Here is a 24329-nt window from a genome sequence, read left to right on the forward strand (position 1 = left end):
ACCACATGCCCTTTTCACTACACGACATAAAGAAAACTTTATTCATCTTTTTTTTCCCCCAGGTTATGTTACAGGGTTTCTCACTGCTGTGATATGATTTCTTTGGATGTATAAAAATAAGCGCATGATCTGACAGCTCTTGAAGAGACATAGAGGAAACAAATGCATGATACTAAGTGAAAGAAGTCAATCTGAAAAGGTTACATACTGAGTAACTCCAACTAAATGACATTCTGGAAAAGTCAAAACTATGGTGACAGTAAAAAGATGAGTGGTTGCCAGGGGTTAGAGGAGAAGGATGAATAGGTGGAACACAGCAGATTTTTAGGGCAGTGAAACTATTCTGTATACTATAATGGTGGATACATATCATTATATATTTGTCTAAATCCATAAAACGTATAACACCAAGAGTGAACCCTAAGGTAAACTATGGACTTTGGGTCATAATGATGTGTTAATGAAGGTTCACCAACTGTAACAATGTACCACTCTGGTGGGGGATATTGGTAATGGGGGAGGCTATGCTTGCATGGGGGTAGAGAGTATACGGGAAATCTCTGGACCCTCCTCTAAATCTTGCTGTCAACCTAAAACTACTCTAAAATATAGTCTATAGTTCACGGGCTTCACATTGGCTGCTCAAAGTTTCCCCGGTTTGGACCCTGGGCGCCCACAAGGCACCACTCATCAGGCCATGCTGAGGCAGCATCCCACACAGCACAACCAGAGGCACTCACAACTAGAATATACAACTAGGTACTGGGGGGCTTTCGTGAGAAGCAGCAAAAAAAAAAAGAGAGCCAACAGTTGTTAGCTCAGGTGCCAATCTTTAAAGTCTATATAAAAAAAACAAGTGTAGAGAAGCAAAGCAAAATGGGTAAGGGGTAAGGAAAAATAAGAAGTCTGCCAAGGACCTTCACTACTTGTGTATCTGCGTAGTATTATAGGATGAAAAGTGCAAGACCAGGTCGGACGACCAGTGTTGAAGGCCTGCTTGCTCACAAGTTGCTGGGTGACCTTCGACAAACTACCTCACCTTTCTGGACCTCAATTTAAATATGATTAAAATCAGGCGGTTGAACCGATCTCTAAGTTCCCTGCGGGGCCTAAAATTCCAGCCTTGCACCACGGACCAACCCCTGCCTGGTTTTCGCCTCCGCCCCCCTCCCCCCGCCCCCAGCCACCCTTGCCTGAGCCTTGTTCTTAGCCGGCTGCACATTTTTTAACATACCCACTGGGTCCTAAACACAGCACCTGTTCCCTGTGACCGTGGGACAAAGGACAAGGGTGGAAGACTGAACCCTGAGGGAAAGAACGCAAGGAAACCCCGAAGCTAGACATCGGGGAGGAAATGCCGGCAAAGGAAACTGCACGGCAAAGAGGACGCTGCGCCGCGGCGGCGGAAGCGGGAGGCGGCGGGGCGGGGCCGAGCGCCCATTGGAAGGCTGAGGGGGCGGGGTCCGCGCTGACAGCCCTGGGGAGGAGCGAGGGAGGCTGCGCGCGCGTCGCCCGCCCATTCCCGCCCATTCCCGCCCCTTCGCTTCCCCTCCCCCGGGCCTGGAGGGCGGGGCGGCGGGCGTGCCGACGCCGCGTGACGTCACAAGGGGGCGGGGCGTCTCGGGGGTCCAGCCGACGCGCGGGCGCGTTCGGCAGTCGCTGTTTGGGACTCTGAGCGCGCGAGTGCTCCGTCCGCGCTCTCCATTTGCTGTCACAGCCCGTCCCTTCCCAGAGCCCCGGTCACAGTGGGCGCGCGCCCGTGTGTGTGAACGGGACTCAGGGCAGAGGCGTCCCCTCGCTGCCTTTTTTTTTCTTCCTTTCTGCAAAGAAGGGGGCAGCTCGCACGCTTGTCTTCCTGTCGCCCTGTGGCGAGTGGGGTTGGTGTGCGGAGCGGTTCGTCTTTTTTCTTTTAAACTTGCGAGCGCTTTTTTCTTTTTCTTTTTTTTTTTTCAGGCTCAGTGCCGTCTGAGCTAGTTTCCTCCGTCCCTGACTACTGCTTTCTGTCCCTTCTCCTGCTCCCCCCGCCCAAGGTCGCCCCTCCGCCCTCGCCCCTGGCCCGGGAGGGTGGGAAGCTTTGTCCCGCTCCCTGCCCATCCGCGTCTCCGCAGCCGCACCTGCCTCAATATGAATGGGGTCAACGACCCACTTCTTTTTATAAAAGATATTAAGCCCGGACTGAAAAACTTAAATGTCGTCTTTATTGTCCTGGAGATAGGTAAGTGGGGTCCGCAGCCCAGCCCGCAAGCCCCGTGCGTCCCGGGGCGGGAGGGAGGGGCGCCGCCGCCGCGAGCCGGGGGCTCCCCTCCCCCGCCCTCCCTTCCCCCATCCACGTGGCCCGGGGTCCCCGCTGGGGCTCGGATCGTACCTGCGGCGAGAAGCCGGGGCTCGACCTCTTCCTAGCTTAAAGATGCAGTGGTCCCGGAGGAGCAGTTAGAGAGCCTTTCTGGAAGTCCTCGTTATCTAATACACCCCTCCCCCCTTTTGATTTTTAAATCCTCACAGGACGCGTGACCAAAACCAAAGACGGCCATGAAGTGAGATCATGCAAAGTAGCAGATAAAACGGGCAGCATCACTATTTCCGTGTGGGATGAAATCGGAGGTCTTATACAGCCAGGGGATATTATTCGGTTGACCAGAGGGTAGGTGTGCCTAAAAGGTGGGGGGCGGAGGGAGGAGAGTGCTGCCTGCATCGGTAGCAGGGCTGCGGAATCGGAGTTGGTTGATGCCGTGATCTTGGCAAGCTCGGAAATTTCGTATTTTTTCTGTGGACCACTCCGAGGAGTTTTGAACCCCTTAGATGTTAGCTGTGGATGGTCCACAGGGTTCGGATGTAACACCGTCGCCTTCAAAGCAATCAGTTTCAGCCCGAAATCTAACCATCCCCCCGCCCACCAGTTCACAGGTTAAGGATTTTTTAAAATACTGTCCTGAGATTATTGAGTCTTTTTGGTAGATTGATACGATTAACAAAGTCAATACTTTATCTTTCTCATAAGTTATTTAATGTAGTTGTCACTTAGTTTTTTTCCAACCTTCTCCCCTTTTTAATGGCTTTTGAAATCTTGCCAATATTTTACCTGTACTTTTTAAATTTAGATGGTGTGGACATAAATTAAGATCGTAGTTGGAGAATTTAGCAGACTTTGTGGCATGTCGAATTTGTACGTGGAGGTAAAAGTTAAGAGGAAAGTTTACAATATCTGGAAGGCACATTCTCAAAAATTATTTCTTGTGCCTACTGCTGTAAGGTCATTGTTGTACAAAAATCAGAATGATGTGCAGAAAATGTTTGGCAGAAAGACATCTATGATACCTCCATCCAAGAGAGTCACTTGGCACATTGGCTTTAAAAAATTATTTAGCACAATCTCTTTTTGGGTTGGTAATCAGATTGCCTTTAAAAATTTACCAAATCTTTTATCTTAGGAAGATAAAAAGCCAGAAAAAGGGTCTTGAAAATAGATTTGGGGAACTTTGGTGATCAATAGAATTGTAATAATTTGGTCATAAATATAGGAAGAGCAGGTGGAGATTGATGTTGGCATAGTAAATAGAATCTCAGAGAAGTGTTGGATCACTCTGTAGGAGTTTGGAGCCCTTCGATATCATCTGACAGATCTTACAACATCTTCAGGAAGTGAGGCAGAGTTTCATCAAAGAAGGAAGTGAGAGTCAGGACTTAGACATTTTATTCTCGAACACTGACTCATTAGGACACTAATTGCATCTTAAACTTCCACAAAAGAGAATTCTTACCTGAGAGGGTGTGGTGAGGATTAGCATGATTAAAGTTTTTTGGTCTCTCATCCAATAATTAAAAGTATTCTAACAACTAGAAGGACCCACAACTAAAAAACTATACAAGTATATACTGGGGGGGTTGGGGGAGAAAAAGCAGAAAAAAAAATACTCTATACACTGTAAAAGTCATCTCCTTTCAAATGTTTTATATTCTGTAGTCACAGAAAATACCTAGGTATGTCCATCAAAAAAACTGGAAAAACTGAGTTTATTTGCTCTATAGTATCTGTAGAACTTTAAGGAGTACAAATACCAAGAAGTACAATTTAAAGGAAAATTCAAAACTAGAGAAACTCTACTATTTCCTAACTTAAGTGTGACCTTGAAGTTATTATACTTCTTCAACTTCTGTAAAATGGGAATGATTATACCTTACTTACTAAAATAACACATCCAGCTTGGAGTCTGGCGCATTTAAGGCCCTTAAATTCTAGTTGAATCTAAGAAAAGTCGCTTTTGAAGAAAGGCATACATCTAAATAATGGTAATTTGAATATTGGTATATTTATCAGAAAACCCTGCTAATATTGATCTCATTCCTGAAACAAGTGAAAGTTAAATTTTTTAATTGTAACTTCAAATTTTTTCTCAATAGGCATTAATTCTTACTTTAATAAAGTGAAACATTAATGCACTGTCTCCTGAGTCACTTTCTATATAACATAACAGAGTGGTGAATGGAGTCTTTAGTAAATAAACGTTAGTAAGTGAAGAGAAATATATAATGTGGAACTAGCACGTTTTTATTAATCTATATTAAAAAGATGAGCTATCAACATAAACAATATTTAGTTATAATTTATCATTCTAAGTTACCACAGTAGTTGTATAAAGAACAAATGAAAACCAAACCTTGGACTGATTTTATCATATTGATTAATTTACATTTTTCTTAGATTTGTGTGTAGGATTATTTTATGATGCTGTCTGCATTCAGAATTTTTTAGGGTAAACAATTGTTCAGCTGGGGTGGTGCTAAAAATTGGAAATTGGAAAGGCAGATAGGTGATAGATTTTCGACCTTAGTTTTTTTTAGCACCTTGATTAACTTTTAACACATTTTCAGTAGCTTGGGAACCCTATGTCTTTTATGGAGGCAAAGGAAACACTATTATATCAATATCTGACTAGACTGAGTAAATGAGTATAAAAGTAAACACTAGGTTGTTGATTTCGTATATTCTGTGATTGAAAAATAATTTCTGCTTGAATCTGCAATTGAAAGTTCCCTTGTTAATTGACTAAAGATGTGATCTTTGGGGTATAACAATGCTTGCTTTGCAAAAAGACTTCTAGGTTAGTTATAGTTTAGATAATTATGTCAAAATTTGTCAGTAGAATTTTGTGTTATTCCTTACTAAGTAACAAGTTAATCAAAATTAGATTCATTGTATTTGATTTGCTCTGGTGGACAGAGGGTCTGATGTCCACTCGCACTCCAGTACAAAAAATATAGTAGAAAGATTTACTTGATTTAAGTAGAAGGAAATGTGCAGATTTCTACAAAACTGATATTTCTTTGCTTTCTAGGTATGCATCCATGTGGAAAGGATGTCTGACACTTTATACTGGGAGGGGTGGTGAGCTTCAAAAAATTGGGGAGTAAGTATTAAAATGCATTTCATGTAGTTGAGTAAATTGCAATATAATATCTATAGAATGACTGGTAGGTATAAAATGTCAGCCTATTCCCTGGCTTTGTTTGACTGGTAAACTGAATGACCTCAGCAGCTTAACTGTAAAAATAACTTTGCATGTATGTACTAGTTTAATAGCTATCACTACTGTTTCCTGTGGTTGAGAATGTCAGTTTTTCCTGGCAAAGGGCATTAAGAAGATGCACTTGAGACAAACTCCAGTGGGATCATTTCTGTCAGCTTTGAAAACATGCATCTTTCAGGTGTGACGAGTGCTATTTGAAGTAGTTTCTGTCTTCTAGTGAATGGCCAAATTTAGAAGCTAAGTATGGGTTTCAGGCCATAAGTTTAAATTTTCTTTTTCTCTGTTTATGGATGAATATGTACTACTCGTGGTAAAAGGACTTGCAGCAGTGAAAATTGAAGTCCTGTATTTATCCACAGTCTAGGTACCGTACAGGCAGCCGCAATGCGAGCTTCCATATACTACTATCCTGGTAATCTCCACCCTGACTTGGAGGAGCCATCCTCTCTAGGGGTGTAAAGGTAATTCAGCCTCCATGCCGGCCTAGACGTGTGGGATGTACTCATAAAGTGTGGGATAGTGGTGCGCCAAATCATTAGACTGTTCTATTTGGTTAATGCTCAGACATCTGCTTAATACCCGTGAAATTGGAGGATATTTAAAGAGAGAAGCTACAAACAGCACCAAAAAAAAAAAAAAAGAAAGACAAGAAAACTTTCTTCTCTTTTCCACACTGCAGAGATAAGATACTTTGTTTGGAAAAAATAAGCAATCTTGCTAGCTTTTAAAGATAAAGATCAGAAACTGGTAACACTTTGCCTTTGCTGGGAGGAAAATTAGGATTCACTTATGTTTGTATTTAGAATGGCATTAGAGCAATGTGTCATGAAAGGTTTTAGCGTCAATATTACAGAAAGATGTAGGATGTTGTTTCGACCTTCATCAGAGAAGTATTTATAATAATGGAGATCAGTTATGTGAAGAACCACTGGAGGTCACTCAATTCTTGGTGACTTGACTTTGTCAGAATTAGTCTGGTATTTACCTGAACTTGTTCTAATTTCTTATTTGTGGGGTGAGGAGCTAAGAAAATGCTTGCATGTAGTGTTAGTATACTCCATAGTTAACGTAAAGAAGCACTGGGATAAACTGTTGTCTTGATAGCCAGTTGTTTTTATTCAGTCCTGCAGAACCTCCTCTTAACCTTGAATGATTATCTTTGCAGATTCACAGTGATTGGTCAAAAGAGAGGGACTGGATGAGAGTGTGTGAATGGATCAGTGCAAATCCATCACCACTGCGGGGGGAAAAACCCTCTGGAATCCTAAACATGGTTCAGTGGCGTCAGCCTGTGTGGAAAAACAGGACAAAGATGTGTTTCTGTGTCCTCAGTCTTTGACATGGTTTAGTTTTTTGCAGTACAGAAGAATTAAAATACAAAATAGAATGCTCATACATTGTGGGCAATCAAATATTTGTTGTTTTTATGGAACATAAGCATTTAGGAAGTTTTTGTTGTAAATGAAGAGTGATTTAGTGTGTTCCTTTTTAGTTAATTCATTTGACACCTAAATTCTTCATTCCTATATGTTATGCATGTTCTATAAAGAGAGCTGATTACTTTATTTCAGAAGTCATTTAAGTTGTCCTTTATTTTCCTTTAGATTTTGTATGGTTTATTCAGAAGTGCCAAATTTCAGTGAACCCAACCCAGATTATCGAGGACAACAGAGCAAAGGGGTAATTAATCCAAATGTATAGTCTGTTTCTATGATGAGGCTTATTTTGGTTGTGTATTGTAAGTCTATGGCTAGCTTACTGACCCTCTTATACCCAGAGTATAATGAAGACAATCTTAAAAAAAACTTTTAAAGTCATTTCTATTCTATAGTTTTGTGAGTCTGTATATGTGTCTGTATTATCATAAATATATGTGCCGTTTAACACTTTGAGGAGTGGGGAGTGATAATCAGGAAATGCAACAAGAAGTAACAGAAGCTGCGAAAGCTTTGGAAAGTATTCCTGAATATTTTAACATTGAATGGAGCTGGATAAATCTTTAAAAAGTTTGTTGGAAAAAAACCCTTAAAAATTTAGAAAAAATGAATGAGTACAACAACATTATTATAATAATATAAATGTGTGGTATTTTTGAATCTTCATTTGGTTACATTAAAAAAATTTTTTTTAGGCACACAGTGAACAGAAGAATAATTCCATGAATAGTAATGTGGGTACAGGTACCTTTGGACCAGTAGGTAAGATATGTATTTTTTTTTTTGCGTGTTTGTGATCAGGTGTAAGAATTAAGAGAAAATATAAAAGATTTAGAGGAAGAAATTGTCTTTAGGCGTAAATTAGTACTAAAAGGGAACTAACTAGTAAACAGGGAATTCCCAAGTAACTGATTCTCTAGAAAGCAGATACCCTCTTAAGCTAATTTATTGAGCACATTCTATATTTAAACATTTGGACCAGGATACAGTGGTGAACATTGGCTAATAATTAAGAAGTTTACATTTTAGTGGTACATCGTGGTATTTTTCCACTGATTTTTTATAAAATTTCTGTCATCTATTGATTATTTATAGTAGAAGCAGAATTATTGGTTATTTTCCATACACCGAAAGCCCTTTATCTTCAGATTAATAGCTCACCTTAATTTTTCATGTGCTGATAGCTGCCTCTTTAATAGATTAGCCTTTACTCCTCCAATACCCAAGTGTCATGTTAATGGTTCTCGCAGCCATGCTAAAGGTCTTTTGAAGTCTTTATTTAAGAATAAATAAGACTGAGGAAATAAAAAAGTCTCAGGAAAAGTCCTTCGTGATTGGAGTTCATTAGGGTGGCCGAAGTTTTATTTGACCTAATGGCTACATGTTTTGGTACAGCTGGTGATCATCATGTTGTGGGAAACTTTGCTGTCTTTTTTTTTTTAAAGAGTTGGAATTACATTGTCTCTTTTGAGACATTATTAACCGTATTTGGACCAAATGCCAGTACTCATCCACCATTCTGCCCCTTCTCTTTTTCCCTCATAACATAGGCAGTGAGTTACCTATGCTTTTTTCCCCTATTCTACTGATTTCTCATTTTGCTGCCCAAATTGCTCTTTTTTCTCCTCTCTGTTAATATAACATCAAGTTAATATATTTACGGTAATTATATGTTTGGAAAAACCTAGAACTCACGTTGAGTTTTTTCCAGTTGTTTGAAAATAAAGGTGTTTGTTTTCCCTACTATTAGTTGTAAGCATTAAGAGCATGTGTTAGAACTTCCAATATATGTACCTCTATAGATCAGTATCTGAACATGATATTGAATTTTTGTGTTCTTTTTTAGGAAATGGGGTTCACACTGGCCCAGAATCAAGGGGATGCCAGTTTTCATATGCTGGTAGAAGCAATGGCCGAGGACCTGTAAATCCACAGCTACCAGGAACAGCTAATAATCAAACAGTCATGACCACAATAAGTAATGGCAGGGACCCTCGGAGAGCCTTTAAAAGATGACCTATGCCAAATAGTCACATGTAGTTTTTAAACTACGTGCCCTACTTGAACACATATTGCACTTTTATTTATTGTTAACTGTGAAAACTATGTCCTTATCGGTTTTCCTTTACGTTTTTGGTTTGTTAATCAGAGTGGGTTTTTTTAATAGCAGAACTGTTAGGCTGCTCAAGTCTCCTATTGAAGACTGGGAACACACTGAAAAGTAGGGGCATTTATTTTTAGAGCAAAAAGATCTTTGGATATCCTCTAAAATATCTGCACCCATTTCATGGGTGAGTTACTTTAAGACATCAGCATTATAGCCTCTATGAGTCTATCTTCTGTATACATTTTGTAATATTTAAAATAAGGCTTAGTGGGAGTTGTTCTGTTGTGTTAAATTCAGATATTGCTAACTAAAGCAATAACCACCAAAAAAATGAAAACTCAGTCAACGTTAATAGCAATTTTTGAGTGTTTGTGACTCCAGGAAAGATTGACTTTTTCATTGAGTGACTGCCATTAATATTTTCCAAGGACTGAATCATCCTCAATTCTTGTTTTATTACCAAAAAACGTGTTCTTTATCAGAATTATGAAAAGAAAGTGCTCTGTATTATAATGAGTAATTTTTTAAAAACTATATTTATTTTAGGGTAGTCCTATTAATATTTGTTGTCACTTTGTGCATTACCCTGAGGGAAAGTTTAAAAAGGAGGCCTTGAATATTTATTTTTGGAAGTACCATGTCAAATATTTAATTAGAGGGAATTTTAAAGTCATAATAAACATTGGTTTAATTATTTTTAAAAATCGTAGATAAACATTATAGTGAAGGCAATTCAAATTGAATTCATGTAGAAATACGCAGTCTTAAGTTATAGGGTCCTAGATACTTGCAGAAACTCAGCCTGGAGTGAAAATCCTAGGCACTTAAACTTTATTTGAGGTGCGTGTGTGTGCATGTAGATTGTCAAATTTCTGAACACAATTCACAAAGCCTTATCAGCAAAAGTTAAGAAATGGCTCTCTCAAAGAAGCGAATACAGCTTTATTCAGAAATGTAAACGTAGAATTTATTTATGTGTTGTAAATGGTCCCCAGTTCCACTTTTTACTGTAGGGTGGATAACTGGTGAAGTTTTCCTCTGTTAGAATTCAACTCTTCTTCATATTATCTCTTGAATAAAATTGCATTCGTGTTAACCGACCTACCTTATTTTTGCTCTTTCAGTGATTCACAGTGGAGAGCCAGGACATTTGCCTGTAGTTGTCATGACGACTTCAGCCTGGCGACTACTTAGCTGTATTTGTCGCTTTGTCTTTTTTCCTCACCTTAAATCACAAAATAATTTAAGTAGACTCTGTTTTCTGAAAACTGCATAGCATTTGAATATAAAAATTTGTGCCAGATTATTTATCTGCTTTTAATTCAGTGTATCTAACAAGATTTCAGTATATGCTGCGTATTAGGCACCGTGTGGAGAGTGTTAAGGGGCAGATGAGATAATGAATAATCTTAAGGAGCGATAATGAATAATCTTTAGGAGCTTGTTTATGCCTTATAGTACTTTGGTAATGGAGTTTATGTATTCTAGAAAGAAGTTTTCTCTTTATTCATACACTGATGATTATGATTAATTTGACCTTGTGACTAATAGTTTCTTAAGATGTTCACAAAATTACAGATATTTGGAGTAAAAAGAAATGCTACAAATTAGTTTATAATTTTTTATTTTAAATTTAAGTAGAGATTGGAGCAGTAACACTAAGTTATTTGTGAGAATATAACGTTAAAAGTGATTTTGAAAGAAAGAATTTTGGAGTTTTTGAAAACCAAAATGTGGGGCATGGGTTGCTGAACTTCCAATCCTGGCCTCATTATCTCACCTGTGGTGCTGGGCAAGTTATTACATTGAAACCTCCGTAAGCCTTAGGTCCCAGAACTATAAAAAACAAGTAAGTAACAGTACCCGTTTGTGGAATTATTGAAGATTTTCCATGTAAGTGATTTCTGGCACATAAGCAGTCAGATGTTTGTTGTCTAATCATAGCTCAGTAATAGAAGAAAATGCAGATCAGGTGTGGAGGTATTGTTACCTTTAACATCTTGCGATAAATAAGGAAAGACCTAAGCGTTTACTTTTGTAATGGACACTTGCCTCAGTAATTTAACTTCGTTGTTCTGTGTTCTTTATCATTTGTTAACAGATGTCTTTTTTCTTAAGGGAAGCCTCCAAAACCAAAGCAAAGTGGGTTACAGTCCATAATGAGTATTTGCCTTTGCAGTCTCCTGGAACCGTTCTCATCAAGAAGCTGAGAGGAAGAAAGCTTCCTACCTTCCTCCTTCCTGGTGCTTTCAGCTGTCAACTTGTAAATAAGTTTAACCACCTCCCGAAAACCAAAACCATTTAGTGTAGAAACACACACTACTAAGATTGGGTCCCATTTCATTTCTGCACAACAGTCCTGAAGTGGATTGAAGTCTCCTCAGCCGGCTGGCCCCTCCTGTCTGGGCAGGGTCTTGGGGACCTGCCATGGTACAGAAAGGGGGTGATGAAACCTGTAAGGCCGGGCGACGACGTGTCCCAGTGAAGGCTGCAGTGTGCGGCCCCAGGGGCGTTGAGACGGCTTTTCCTGTAGTAGTCCGACTTTTTTGCTTTGTTACTGTAGTTTTAGTAATTCTCCTTTAAATTTGAGGACAAGTTAACGTGAGGAGACCCTGAATATTTGTAGTTCTGAGTATTTGTCACTTGTATTTTTATCACTCAACATTTTAAAAGAATGTTTAACTTGCTGGGTTGAGTAATAATGCCAAGGGAGTGATGCCAGAAACAAATAGACATGAGGCTACTAAAAAGTTATAATTTATGATAGGAGAACATTTAAAGTATAGGAGGCTGGTTAACTGGCCCTAAAACAGTTTTCTCAGAAGGTACAAATTGAAAAAGTTTTACGTCAGTTTGAAGACACTGGGGCAGTTGTTACTTTATGTAGATCTGACATTCCAGTTTGCTCACTGAAATGACTTCCCTTCTCTGTTACTCTTAAGGTAATGACTGCTGCCTTAAGATCCTTTTCTCTGATGTATTTGGAAAGATTCTAGAGACAGCAAGCTGGAAAACCATGAGAAAGCAGAGTCAACATGGAACACTTTCCCAAACTTAAGTCTCTTCTTATCTCTAGTCTTGGAATTATTTACCCTATGGTGGCTTTTATTTTTATTAATCTCTGTTTCCTTCACTTATTTGTTTCTTCCCCTATCTGATGAAACCCTGAATGTTTCTAGTAAAAAAAGAGGGTCACAGTCAATTGTTTAGTATGGGTTATATGACAAGGGTAAAGGCAGATATACTTGGCCATGGGGAAAACCTGTGTATTGAGGTTCCAGCCAATGATTAAATATTGGGGTAATTAAACAGTCTCACATTTCACAAAGTAGCTGTAATGATTAACAGCTAAGGTATGCTTCTGAGGAAATCTAATTGTGACCTTTGGAAAATAGCACTATTGTGAATGGTATGTTGTTAGGCCCTGAGGGAGAGGCTAGAAAAACATTTTACTTCCTAGGTATATTCAACTTTTCTCCAAATTTCTTGAAGTTTGCTTTGTTAGGGATGCACCAGAGTTTGTGTTCAAATACTGTAACCAAATTGCTCCAGGTTTCCAAGCTAAAAGGGTCTAATGAGGTTTCTCAAAGCACAGATCACAGACGAAGGAACAGACTAGAGACAAGTCTGGACTATATGATAAGCCATTTGTTTAGCATTTTTCCTCATTAAAAACATGAGACCCAAAGATGTTACTTAGGACTGTTTACCACTACAAGATAACCAGTGTGATGTAAAGAAAGTGAACGTTTTAACGCGTTTGACATGGACTTTTTATTTAAGCCTTTTGAAAAGCCTTGATAGGTAACCCACAATTTTATCATGGCTCCTCAAGTTTTAGGAACTTGTCGACCCAAGGTGTGGTGACTCAGCTGTTGAACGACAGTAGAGCCCAGATCTCTGAAGACTCTGTTGACACCCCACAGTCCTCACCGTCACATCGTGCTTACGTCTAACTTAACCTCAACTCAAGAACTATTGACGTGTCTTTAAAAACCAGTTCTGTATGTAACCATTTCCAACCAGAAACTCAAGTAAATTTTTCTATTTTACTCAAAATTTATGCTTCTGGATATAGAATAGACAGTCCAGTTTCCTAGTCCATGTATTGAATAAAACTCTCAAAGAATACTTTATAAACCACCTATATGAGATTCTCCACAGGAACTTGTTAGAACAAGTACAGGTTGCATCTGCTCTACCAAATGGAGAATTTATAAGTGTAGGTCTGGGAGAGCTGCTCTTGAAACAAAGACTGAAGATTTTTTGTCTCCTGTGCTTGATATCTCCCCCTGACACAGGAATAACTTTCCTTTGAAACCAAGTTTCAAGATATATATATCTTCATGTATCTTCAGTTCCTTTTATCTTTGTGAGGCTCCAATTGACCAAAGTTCTGGACTGTAACACATGGAGAAATTGTACTTAGAAGCATATGCCTCCAAACGGCAGAACTGATGGGTAAAGCAGGGTAGTTCAAGCAGAAGAGGTTGCTTATGGCCTCTGGATGTGAGCACTGAGTTCTGAATTAGTTTTAAATAGAATTACTCAAATTATATCGATGTTAAGATCAGATTGTGTATAGTGGAGTCACCGAGCTCCATCTGGGCCTAGGTAGATCAAAGAAAAGATAAGCTTTTTCACCCTAGGTTTCTGTTAAAACTTTTTAGAATAGATTTTATTGTTTATCTGAGCAAATGTATGTTTGCAGCATCTTCTGTCTTCCTCCTATTCCCCAGGTGTTCCTCCATTCTCTATCATGTGGAGATAAGCTGGCCAAATTGAAAAGTAGTGCGGTTGGAGGCCTGGTAAACGTTCCTAAGAATGCCTGAGGAACCTGCCACTTACAGATCTCAGTCTCATTCTGCACAGAGGGGCAGGTACAATATTTTCCAGCGACAAGTAATATGCAAGGCATGATCTGACGGCCATGTGGGGCTAGTCTTTTGTTGCAAATAATTATAACCCTAGTGACTGAGTAAGACCTCTGACCTAACGTTGCTGGACTAAAGATAGAAAAGATAAAAACAGATTGGTCAGCACTGCTAGTGCCACCTACTGGGTGATGACTATAGTCTCTGTCATTTAGGAATCTGGGTTAACAAGTGAGAAGGTTCCATTTTTTCCAGTGGATAAGAATTTTTGTCTGGTGGTTTAAGCATGATAGGGAAGATGATTAAGGGGTAGTTGGGCCATCTGTTTAATTTATGAACAAGCAACATTGTGACATGAAAACCCCTCAGTTAAGCAAGTGTATAAAGCCCTGAACTGCCCTACGGTTACAGATAATATAGGAAAGATTGCCATATTTTGTATTGTTGCTACATTTGTCAATAATACTGGTGGGACGTGTAAACTGTTAAAAATACCTTTGGTTGGGTGGTGGTTTGGCAAAAACAGTTGGAGTAGAACATGAAACTGCCCTTCCAAATTTTACTCCTTAACCAGTGGTATTTTGTAAAATCCTGGCCAAATGACTTGTAGTTGTGTTAGCTTTGCAGACCATAACCTACTTTAAATGTCAGTGACAGTGTGCTTTGGTGAAAACTTGGTTTTAAGCTGAGAAGATCTTGTTCTGAGTCCTGGATGTACTGTTTACTGGCTCCATGACCATGAGCCTCCTGATAAAGTGATAATGGGGCTGCAGACTCCCAGGGCTCTGAGAACTATATGAGCCAGTGTAGGCAAAACGGCTGTTCCAGATCGAGGGCTCAACAGATGTTAAGCTCTTCCCCCTTGAGTATTGGAAATAGGCAAATACTGGTCATTTCTCCATGCCATTATTAGGAGACAATCTTTTCTGTAATTTTAAATCGGAAATATTCAGCAGTTTATATAAATTATTGCAATTAAGTTTTTTTTTTTTTTAAAACAGGCAGGCTTTTACAGTCTTCTCTGGGCACAGAAGAGTAAGTATGCTGATGACTGACCATGACAGCTTGTAGGGTTGAGTCCTCATCAAGACCTGTCAGCAGCTGTGCTGTTTTTCCGTTCACCTTTGCCCAGAGGGCCAGGGCGTGGTTCTGAAAGTGCAGAGGAGGGAGGACTCGTGGGCCAGGATTTGTGCCAGGAGGAGGTCCACGGCCGAGGGGAAGGCATCCTGTAGTCCTGGGGACAGCCGTCATGATCGCTGTGCACCCAGAGTGCAGAGGAGTTTGTTTGCTTCTGATAAAGCATTGGGCAACTTCCCAACATTTTATTATGAAAAATTTCGAACGTACGGCCATGTTGACCAAATTTTAGTGTAAGCACCTGTGTGCTAGATTTTACCATTAACGTCTGACTCTCTTGTCACATCCATCTATCTGTTCCATTCAGTCATCTTTTTAATACATGTAATGTAAACTGGAAACAGTGCAGGAAATATTTCTCTATTTCAGCATGCTTATTCCATATTCTACAGTTTTTAGTGTAAAATTTACAAAGAAATGCCCAAATCTTAGGTGTACATTTGCGAGTTTTAATGAATGCCCATGCCTATGTAACTCAAAAAAAAAAACCTCTGTCAAGGTTGCCATCAGTCCAGAAACTTCCTCATATGCCTTCCCAAGTCAGTCCCTGTCCCCTGGACTCAGTGGCAGTGACTCTTCAGATATGTTAAAAGCATTCTTAGCTTAACTAAAGGGAAAAGTTTCATATGTGCCAAGGGCAGCTCTAGATTGCCTCACGGAGTTACGTGACTCCAACTCCAACCGTGCCCGAGTACCGCCAAACCCAGTCCCCCCACACGTCTCAGAAACACAACCCCAAGACCATGGTATTTTTTTTCTGTCTCCTTGTTTCAGTTTAGCCTCAGCTCTGTCCTTAAAATCTATTTTTTCCCCTCAAGATTTACACCTGACCTGCAAGACTCTTGGGGCAGAAACTGCTGGGATGAAGACCAGGTGAGCAGGACGTGCAGTCCAAGGACTGGCTGGAAGGAGTTGGCTGCTTGGGGCCTTCTGCTCCACCCGAGGAGCAGCTCTGGTTGAGGGGGAGCCTCGGCAGGATGTGTTGTGAAGTCCTCTGGGATGGAGTGCCAGGAGTAGAAGGGGTGCACTGGCTACCCTGAGTGCCCAGAGTAGAAGGAGTGCACTGGCTACCCTGAGCGCCCGGAGTAGAAGGTACACTGGCTACGCTGAGTGCCAGGAGTACAAGGGGTTCACCGGAACTTCAGTGTTCTCAGGTCAAGTGCTCAGCTATTCAGATTTTGATTCTAAAACTGATTTTCTTAAGGTGTGAGCTGAGCAGAAGGGCCTTCTACTCTTTGGGGGTTTTGCCTTTTCTTCTCATATGTAGGGATTCAGAGTTGGCATACTTAAGAGTGTGTAAGTTCCTTGTCAAGGAAAGACCCTCCCACTCTCGGTTTACAGGGAAGCATCCCTGAAAGACACATTACAGAAAACACAATTGTGTTTTTGTTCCCAGTTTGTGCACACACGTACAAGCACACGACACACAGTTGCTGCCAGTGAAGTTGTCTCTGCATTAAGCTCTGCCTTCCCACTCTTAGATACTTCCTTTTTTCCATCACTGGGTGCTTAAGGCTCCTCTCTCTGTCTTCAGTGGGCTCCTCATAATTTATCCAGCACTTACTGTGTGCCAGTTCTATGCTAGTGAGTTACTGGCATCATCTCACTTATTCTATCGAATGACCTTGTGAGAGAGGTTTTGTTACCCTTACGTTACAGATAAAGAGACAGAGATTTAGAAGGACTGAGTACTTGGCCTGAGATCACGCATCCAGGAATTGACAGAGTCCCGTACTCCTGACTCACTGTCCTCTGCTGACTCACCGGACAGTGCTGGACAGGAGCCGGGGTTTGAGTTGGCTTTAGAAGGGAGTGTAGATTCAGTTATAGACAGAGGGGAAGATGGAGGACAGAAGTACACAATTTGACTCATATTTTTGCTTAGGATTAGTTATACTCTGTGTATCAACTGAGTACAGACTCAAAGTCTACAATAAAGGTAGTGTCTCAATAGGGGAAGAAATGAGATAATTGGATACCCCTCCCATATAAACACTAGAAAAACATGGGTGAATTCCGCCATTATTTGTGAATGGAGAAAACTTTTCTAACAATACCTCAAACTCCAGAAACATTAAGGAAAGATTGAAAAATTTGACTACATTTGCATGTTTAAAAGAAAAAGATGATAAACTGGGAACAAGATTTGTAATTTATATCACCGACACAGGGCTCAGTACCTAACACATAGAAAGCTTGTAAAAGTAGAGAAGACCAATCACTGTGGGAAAACAGTGGAGAAATAGAGGCAGATCACAGAAAAAAACTTCACATGGCTCCTGAACCTATGAAAAGAATGCTCAACCTCATAATGAGAGATGCAAATTAAAATGCCGTTGAGATACACTTGCTTTTAGATTGGCAAAAATTTTAAAGTTTGAAAACGCACTCGAGTGACATTATGAGAAATAGGCATTTTCGTTTATAGTTGGAGGGAATGGGAACTTCCTAATCCTAGGGCTGAGGGGGCATTGGCCACTTTTACTTCTGAATATGCCCTGTGACCCAACAATCCTGCCTCTGGGGCTCTGTCCTTGGGGCAGATTGTTCTCAAATGGCTGCTGGAATACCCCTTCCTATAGGCATGTCTTTGGGTAAGCCCCTCTTCCCAGTGACAGTGGTCTTGTGAGTGCCCTAGGACAGTAGCAAATTTAACTCAAGCGGGAGATTGAAAAGTACTTGTACTTGGGCCTCGTTCTCTCTGTCCATGTGCTTGGAGCCCTGAGAGGCCATGAGAGCATATAAAAGAGTGCTAGCTAGTCTACTGGAGGATGAGAGGCCACTTGAGGCCCCTTGGCTGATAGCCTGCCAACCCCTTGACGTGTGACTGAGTCTGTCTTGGACTGTCCAGCTCCTACTGAGCTGACAGCTGACTTGGGTCACATGAATGAGAACAGCAGAAGGAAGGACAGGGCTGAGCCCTGCCAAAATTGCCGACCTACAGAATCTTTATGTTGCTTTATGCCACTAAGTTTTGAAGTAGCATGCTATATATAGCAAAAGCTAACTGATACAGTACTAAAGGTACACTGGCAAAAATATGAAAAGACATGTTCAGTGAAGCATTGCTGATAATAGCAAAAGATTGGAAAAACTCCGATGTCCACCAATTCAAGAATGATTAAATACACTGTAGGGCATTCGCTCAGTGGAAACTAAGCAACTGCTATGGAAATCTCTCCACATACTTTTATGAAGATATTTTAAGGATATATTGTTATATAGTGGAAAACAGCAAGGTATAGAATGTACATATAATGTGCTAGCTTTTACTTAAGGAGGGGGGACTATTTTTGCTTTTATTTTTAAATATAGAAGAAATGACATCAATAAAAAATGATTTCCTATAGGAAAAGGGAGGGGATACAGATGGAAGCTAGACTTCGGTAAATATTCCTTGTTTTGTAGATATAACTTTAGAGTCATGGAAATATTTCACATATGGATGTACACACACATGCACATATACATAGATAAAATCAAGATAAAAATACATATCTAAAGCTAAAGCAAAATGAAATAAATGAAAATTCTCTTGGTGGCTTAACCACACAGAGAAGAATTATTTCAACTATTTTAAAAATATAGTCATTTGTCTATGCATTCTTAGTGATATTTCCCAAGATAAAAGTGAATTAGGAAGAAATGTTAATATCATTAATGATAATATTATTAATCTGAATCTATTATATATATTCTAGGATAAATAAAATAATTTTTAATAGTATTAAGAATCAAGAGAAGATATACAAATATAAAATTAAAAATGCTAAATAAAATTATAAATTCTAAGTATAATTACAAATTTGAGTTGGAAATATCACTAAGTCATAATGTATTTCCTTAAAAAAGGCAAAGTCTTCTAAAATCTTTTGGAAGAATCGATGAGAAACTTTTTTTTGAAGAAGAAGATTTGCCCTCCGCTGACATCTGCTGCCAGTCCTCCTCTTTTTGCTGAGGAAGACTGGCCCTGAGCTAACATCCGTGCCCATCTTCCTCTACTTTATATGTGGGATGTCTACCACAGCATGGCTTGACAGTAGTGCCACATCCGTACCTCAGATCTGAACCGGCAAACCCCAGGTCACCGAAGTGGAACATGCGAACTTAACCGCTGCACCACAAGGCTGGCCTCTATGAGAAACTTCTTGATAGAGCTAACTGACAATTCAGGACCCCCTCCCCCCCGATCAATCACAAAAAAAATAGACAACCAGATGTTATGTACCTCCTGATATGAAGCAATAGGAAGTACTAATACCAGCATTCTTTCAAAAAGTTGAACCTGAATCTGTTCAAGCTTCTAGATCTAACGACTAGTTTACAGGATGGACAGTACAGAGGAGCAAGTTTAGCAATACCATGGAAAATTACAAGACCAACAGCTCTGATTCTTCAACAAATCAATTATAAGGAAAACAAGGGGGGAAGGCAAGAGGCTGTGGAAAAGATAAGAGAAACATCAATCAAATGCAGTGTGTGGACTATTTGAATTTTGGTTGGGAAAGTTTCAACTGGATAAATGTGTTTATTAAACATTTGGGGAAATCTGAACAGTGACTAGATATTGATATTAAGGAATTAGAATTTTTGTAGTTGTGATATGGTTTTGTGGCTATGTTAAAGGAGTGTTTATTTTTTGGAGTTACATTCTGTATCAATTGGTGCAGTCAGGACAGAAACCACACAGTGCTCCGAACAGAGGAAGTTTAAAGAATTATTAGTATTAGGAAATTAACTACAAAGGGGTAAAGCAAACATTAAAGAATAGAGCAAGAGGAGGTATAAGGAGCGGCCACTACTACCAGGGCTGAGACTGAACACCCAAGGAAGGAGCAAACTCCCCTCTCACATCCCCACTCCAGTGGTAAGATCCACATCTGCTTGGAGAGGTTGAGTTCTTGGCCCACTGGATGGCAGAGAAGTTCACTGGGATGGCGCAGACCAGGAGTGGGCACCCAGCTCTATGGGAAGGCACCAGCGGGGCATCTATGAGGCTCACTGGGAAGCTGGCTGAGATGCCAGCAGCACTCGCCGGGAAGCCCCCCATTTGGGTGCTGCTGAAACTCCCTGGGAGGTGAGCACCGCTGTGTGGCTCATGAGCTGCAGCTGCTCTCAACTACAAGTACAAGCAGGGGAGAGCGCAATGAAACCTGCAAGAGTTACCCCTTCCTCTTCCAGTGTCCCTCTGGTGTTCTCTACTGACAAAGTTTAACATCTTGCGAGCTCACAAAAGAGAAAGTTTATAGGGTCCAGCTCCAGTTCCACACATTGGAACAAAAAAGGGTGGGTTTGGAGCTGAGGAGTATTAAATTGATAACTGCTACACGTAGTAAAGTATTTAAAAAAATTTTTTTTTAAAAAGCTGATTATTTTTATTTTTATTTATTTTTTTGAGGAAGATTAGCCCTGAGCTAACATCTGCTGCCAGTCTTCCCCTTTTTGCTGAGGAAGACTGGCCCTGAGCTCACATCTGTGCCCATCTTCCTGTACTTTATATGTAGGATGCCTATCACAGAATGGCTTGCCAAACGGTGCCATCTCCGCACCTGGGATCCGAACTGGTGAACCCCGGGCCGCCGAAGTGGAATGTGCAAACTCAACCCCTGCACCAGTGGACCAGCCCCCATAGTAAAGTATTGATAGATGAAGTGTTAGGATGTCTGTGATTTGCTTCAAAATAATCCTGTGGGTGGGGATATGGGTGAAACAAGATTATTCACATGTTGATAATTGTTGAAGATGGGACTGGTACATACCCATTCATTATACTCTTCTACTTTTTATATATGTTTATATGGATGAGATATACATGAGAGAGGTATGTTTATCTCAAATATATGAGACATATGTTTTCTCATATATATCTGTCATGTATCATATATATATGAGATAAACACATAAAGGCATACGTGTGTATGTATATATAAACGTTCCTTACTCATTTTCATTATAAAAAAAATTTGTAAAGGTGAGTTGACGCATTATCTGTCCCTAAGAAGCCTAAGCTTTATATTATAATCTAGCATTCTAAGATTGCTCAGAATTTGGGAGAAGCCAGGTATCAACCTTACACACTGACTGAGAAGACAGGACTGTCAGCCTGGCTGATTATGATTAAGTGATTTTCCTCCTATTGGAAATTTTGGGGCTAGGGCTACGAGGCCAGTATAGGTACAAATGGCCAAATTAAAAGCGGCCAAAATAATTTTGTCAAGCGCTTAGAACAGTGCCTAGAATATTCTAAGTGCTGTGTAAGTGTTTGTTGTTGTTTTATTGTGTGTTAATGATTTCCTATCATCAGTCAACCTGAAGCATGCCCTACTGCTGATGAGGCCCCCTGCTGCTCTCCCAAGGTAGCATTATCAAGAGTTCAGGAATTCAGACCTTGGACTCCTGAGGGAGTACTAGCTGACTAGTACCTAAGAGTGGCCTGTTTTGCTGTTTCTTGTCTTCCTAGGGGAGAGGCAGCAGTAGCAGTTGCTGCGTCAGCAAATGCAGCAATAGTAGAGGTTCTGCCGGCAGTGCCGGGGCAGAAAGGTGGCAACTGGGAAAGTGCTGGTGACAGCCTGGGTGGCAGAGTGTGTAGTGCACAGCAGGGCCCTGAACAGGGGCAGCGCGCTGACGGGCCCTGGAGCAGCTCAGTGCCAACAGGGGCATTGTGGTCACCATGCAGGGATCTACAGGGGCACAGGGAAGTAGGTGAGATGTCTTGGCACATGGTGAGGGTGAAGTGGGGGTTGTAGGTGCCAAGGACTTTAACAACTAGTGGGAGGAAGTGGACTGAATCTCGACTGGAGATTTCAGAGGAAAGTGTTTCATTTACTGCCCCTTCGGTGGTGGCGGTGTGTTTGTGTGTGTGCACATGTATTTGACACAAGCATACATATGTGCATGTGTGTGGACATCTATTTGCATGCAGCAGTGGCAACAGGAGGATTCACTCTCCCAGACAAGAGGAGTCAAACTTCATATTTAGATTAAAAAGATGAATAAGTGAACATTGCTGGGTAATCAACCTGCTATATTTTTTTCCCTCTACAGTGGAGTTGCATTTCAGACACATTTAATTTATGGGAATTCAGCTAAAAGTGCTTGGCTTAGCAAAGAAACAGCCTACAAAACAATAAAAACAAGATAGAAGTGAGAGAAAGACGAGAATATTCCTTTTAACAGTGCATCCACCATGACACCAACAACTGGCGCTCCTCTGGGTTGTCTCAGTTCTCATGTGATGCTCATAGTGGAGCATCTTGCTGCTCTGTGGGATTCTAGCCCTTAAAGACATGCTTTTGTTTATTATTTTTTGTTTTTTTAAATAGAACATGCACTCTAAATGCAAACCAGTTACCTCATCCAGAATTCAATGAGGAATACCAACTTCTCACACTCTTTTCTTATGGAATTAACAAATTTCAAAAATTATATTTTCATGTCTCTTTTATATGAAGTGGAATAATTTGAAAATGGTATACTGTGTAGGGCTGTATACACAAAATTATGCATTCCAAATTAGTTTAAGAGAATTTTCAATAAATTTAGGTGCTACATGGTTTTATTTTATATGCTGAATTTAGACCCTCTGCCTGCATAAAGCATGACTCCTCTATATGGTTTCTATTACATATTGAATCAACATAAGTGTCTCATTTGAATGTGTTGAATCAGTGTTGCACAGACAGTGTGTCAAAATCCAAAGTTTATCATTTTGTTTCAGGCAAAACAATAATAGCTCCTTAAGAGCACGGAGGATTGAGCATTGAAAAGTGAAGATGATGTTTAAATGTAGCATCTGGAGAAGGAAGGGTCAAGGGATGCTGGAAAACAACTTTTCTTATCTCAAAGGGACTGGACACTTCACGGGTGGAAATGTGATAAAGCTGCCACAAGAACGTGAACTTGGCTATGTAAATTGTTAAGTGTAAGTCTGGTCTTGCCTGGTCTTTTGTGACAATGTGAGTATTACAAATTGCTTATCGCGTTAGGTGCCCACCCCCACGCCCACGTTTTAGCCGTGCTATGGGATAGCTTGGAGCACCCATTGGTCCAAAGCAATCTGTGGCCACTGCTCAGTGGGACTGAAAGTGCTCTCGATTCTGCCCATTACCTTCTCTGTTCTTTTTCTGGACTCTTTGTTGGCATTATCAGTACTTCTGGAGTTTCAGCTTGCCTAGATTTCTTGTCGATTGGAGGCAGCAGAGCCTCCTGGGAAGTGAACTCGAGCTGGCCCATTGCTGGGGTTCGGCCTTGTGGGCACGCTGGTCAGACTGCCTGATGCTTGTGTTTGAGGAAGAGAGGAAGATGGTGGGAAAGAGGGGAAGCATCCTGGGAGGAAGGATCTGAGCATGTGGAACTTAACCCAGAACAAAGCCTTAGTCATCAGCGTGGGAGGAAGCTCTGAATACAATGCAGTGACTATTCTCAGAACACAGCCTTGGTCCTGCAGTGCTGGCTGGATCCTGTCGAAAGAGGGAGCTGCAGAGATAAAGGGAAAGCCCTGATGCACTAGACTGCATACCATGCTAGAACACCAGCATGTTGCTCTGAGATTCCTCTAGGTAGGGTCAAACGGTGCTGGGCCAAAGGACAGGGAGCTGCACTTTACCCATCTGCATCTCAGGACTCCCCTGAGGAGTCACGGGCTGCCAACTGGCAGAGAGTTAACTGCCAGGCTCAGGGGTTAGTGGGGGAGCAGGTGCAGATGCAGAGAAGTGGAGGCCCCTGGGTTGTGGGGGCTCCAGAACTCCGATGGAGGAGCACTTTCCAGGGGGCCACAGTGCCCGCATCAGCCCTCCAGTGTGGGTTACACTCAATATTAACTCTTTTGGTTTTAAGTTTTTCCAGGATTTCAAATTATCTCCTTTCAAATTACATTTAGCATGGAATTTGCAACTTTATAAAAAGTAGTTTCAAATGTATTAATGTGAAGTAAATTGATTATGCTCTAAAACTCTAAGTTGTCCTATCTATGGTTGATTAAGCTGCTTGTTTGGTGTAAGCCTGAGTTTCTTAGCTTTCCTGCAATATTTTCTTTAGACTTAAGAATGTTAATAATGCAACTGATTTTTTAAAATAATAAAATACATTGGAAGATTCTCCAACACTATTCAAGAACAGTTTAGGAAGAAAATTAGTCTTCTCAGTTTGTTTTATGTGATTTCCACATGAACTTCCTAAAGCAAAATCAAAGTGCAATAAAATTCTGGGTGCTGGAGTTCTTGCTGTCAGTTTCTCACTAATAAGTATACTA

General features: G+C 40.6%; 1 protein-coding gene and 1 long non-coding RNA gene across 4 annotated transcripts in view; one reads left to right on the plus strand and one right to left on the minus strand.

Moving 5' to 3' along the window:
• Positions 1-2579, minus strand: part of LOC102149599 (uncharacterized) — an 81043-nt gene extending 78464 nt beyond the window's left edge. For 2 of the 3 annotated variants that reach the window (XR_011428571.1, XR_288751.4), the window contains exon 1: positions 1235-1510. This is a non-coding gene — a long non-coding RNA (uncharacterized lncRNA). Of the gene's footprint in view, positions 1-1234; positions 1511-2365 lie in introns of those variants that run through there. The other variant, XR_011428572.1, reaches the window with a different exon arrangement.
• NABP1 (nucleic acid binding protein 1) lies at positions 1468-10168 on the plus strand. The gene is made up of 6 exons (XM_023622247.2): positions 1468-2215; positions 2503-2641; positions 5334-5405; positions 7130-7205; positions 7657-7723; positions 8808-10168. Exons 1-6 carry the CDS (start codon positions 2125-2127, stop codon positions 8975-8977), a joined length of 615 nt encoding a protein of 204 aa, XP_023478015.1. The 5' UTR covers positions 1468-2124; the 3' UTR covers positions 8978-10168.
• The last annotated feature ends 14161 nt before the right edge of the window (positions 10169-24329 follow it).

This window comes from Equus caballus, chromosome 18 (genome assembly GCF_041296265.1).
Source record: "Equus caballus isolate H_3958 breed thoroughbred chromosome 18, TB-T2T, whole genome shotgun sequence".
In the NCBI taxonomy this organism is placed as follows: Eukaryota; Metazoa; Chordata; class Mammalia; order Perissodactyla; family Equidae; genus Equus; species Equus caballus.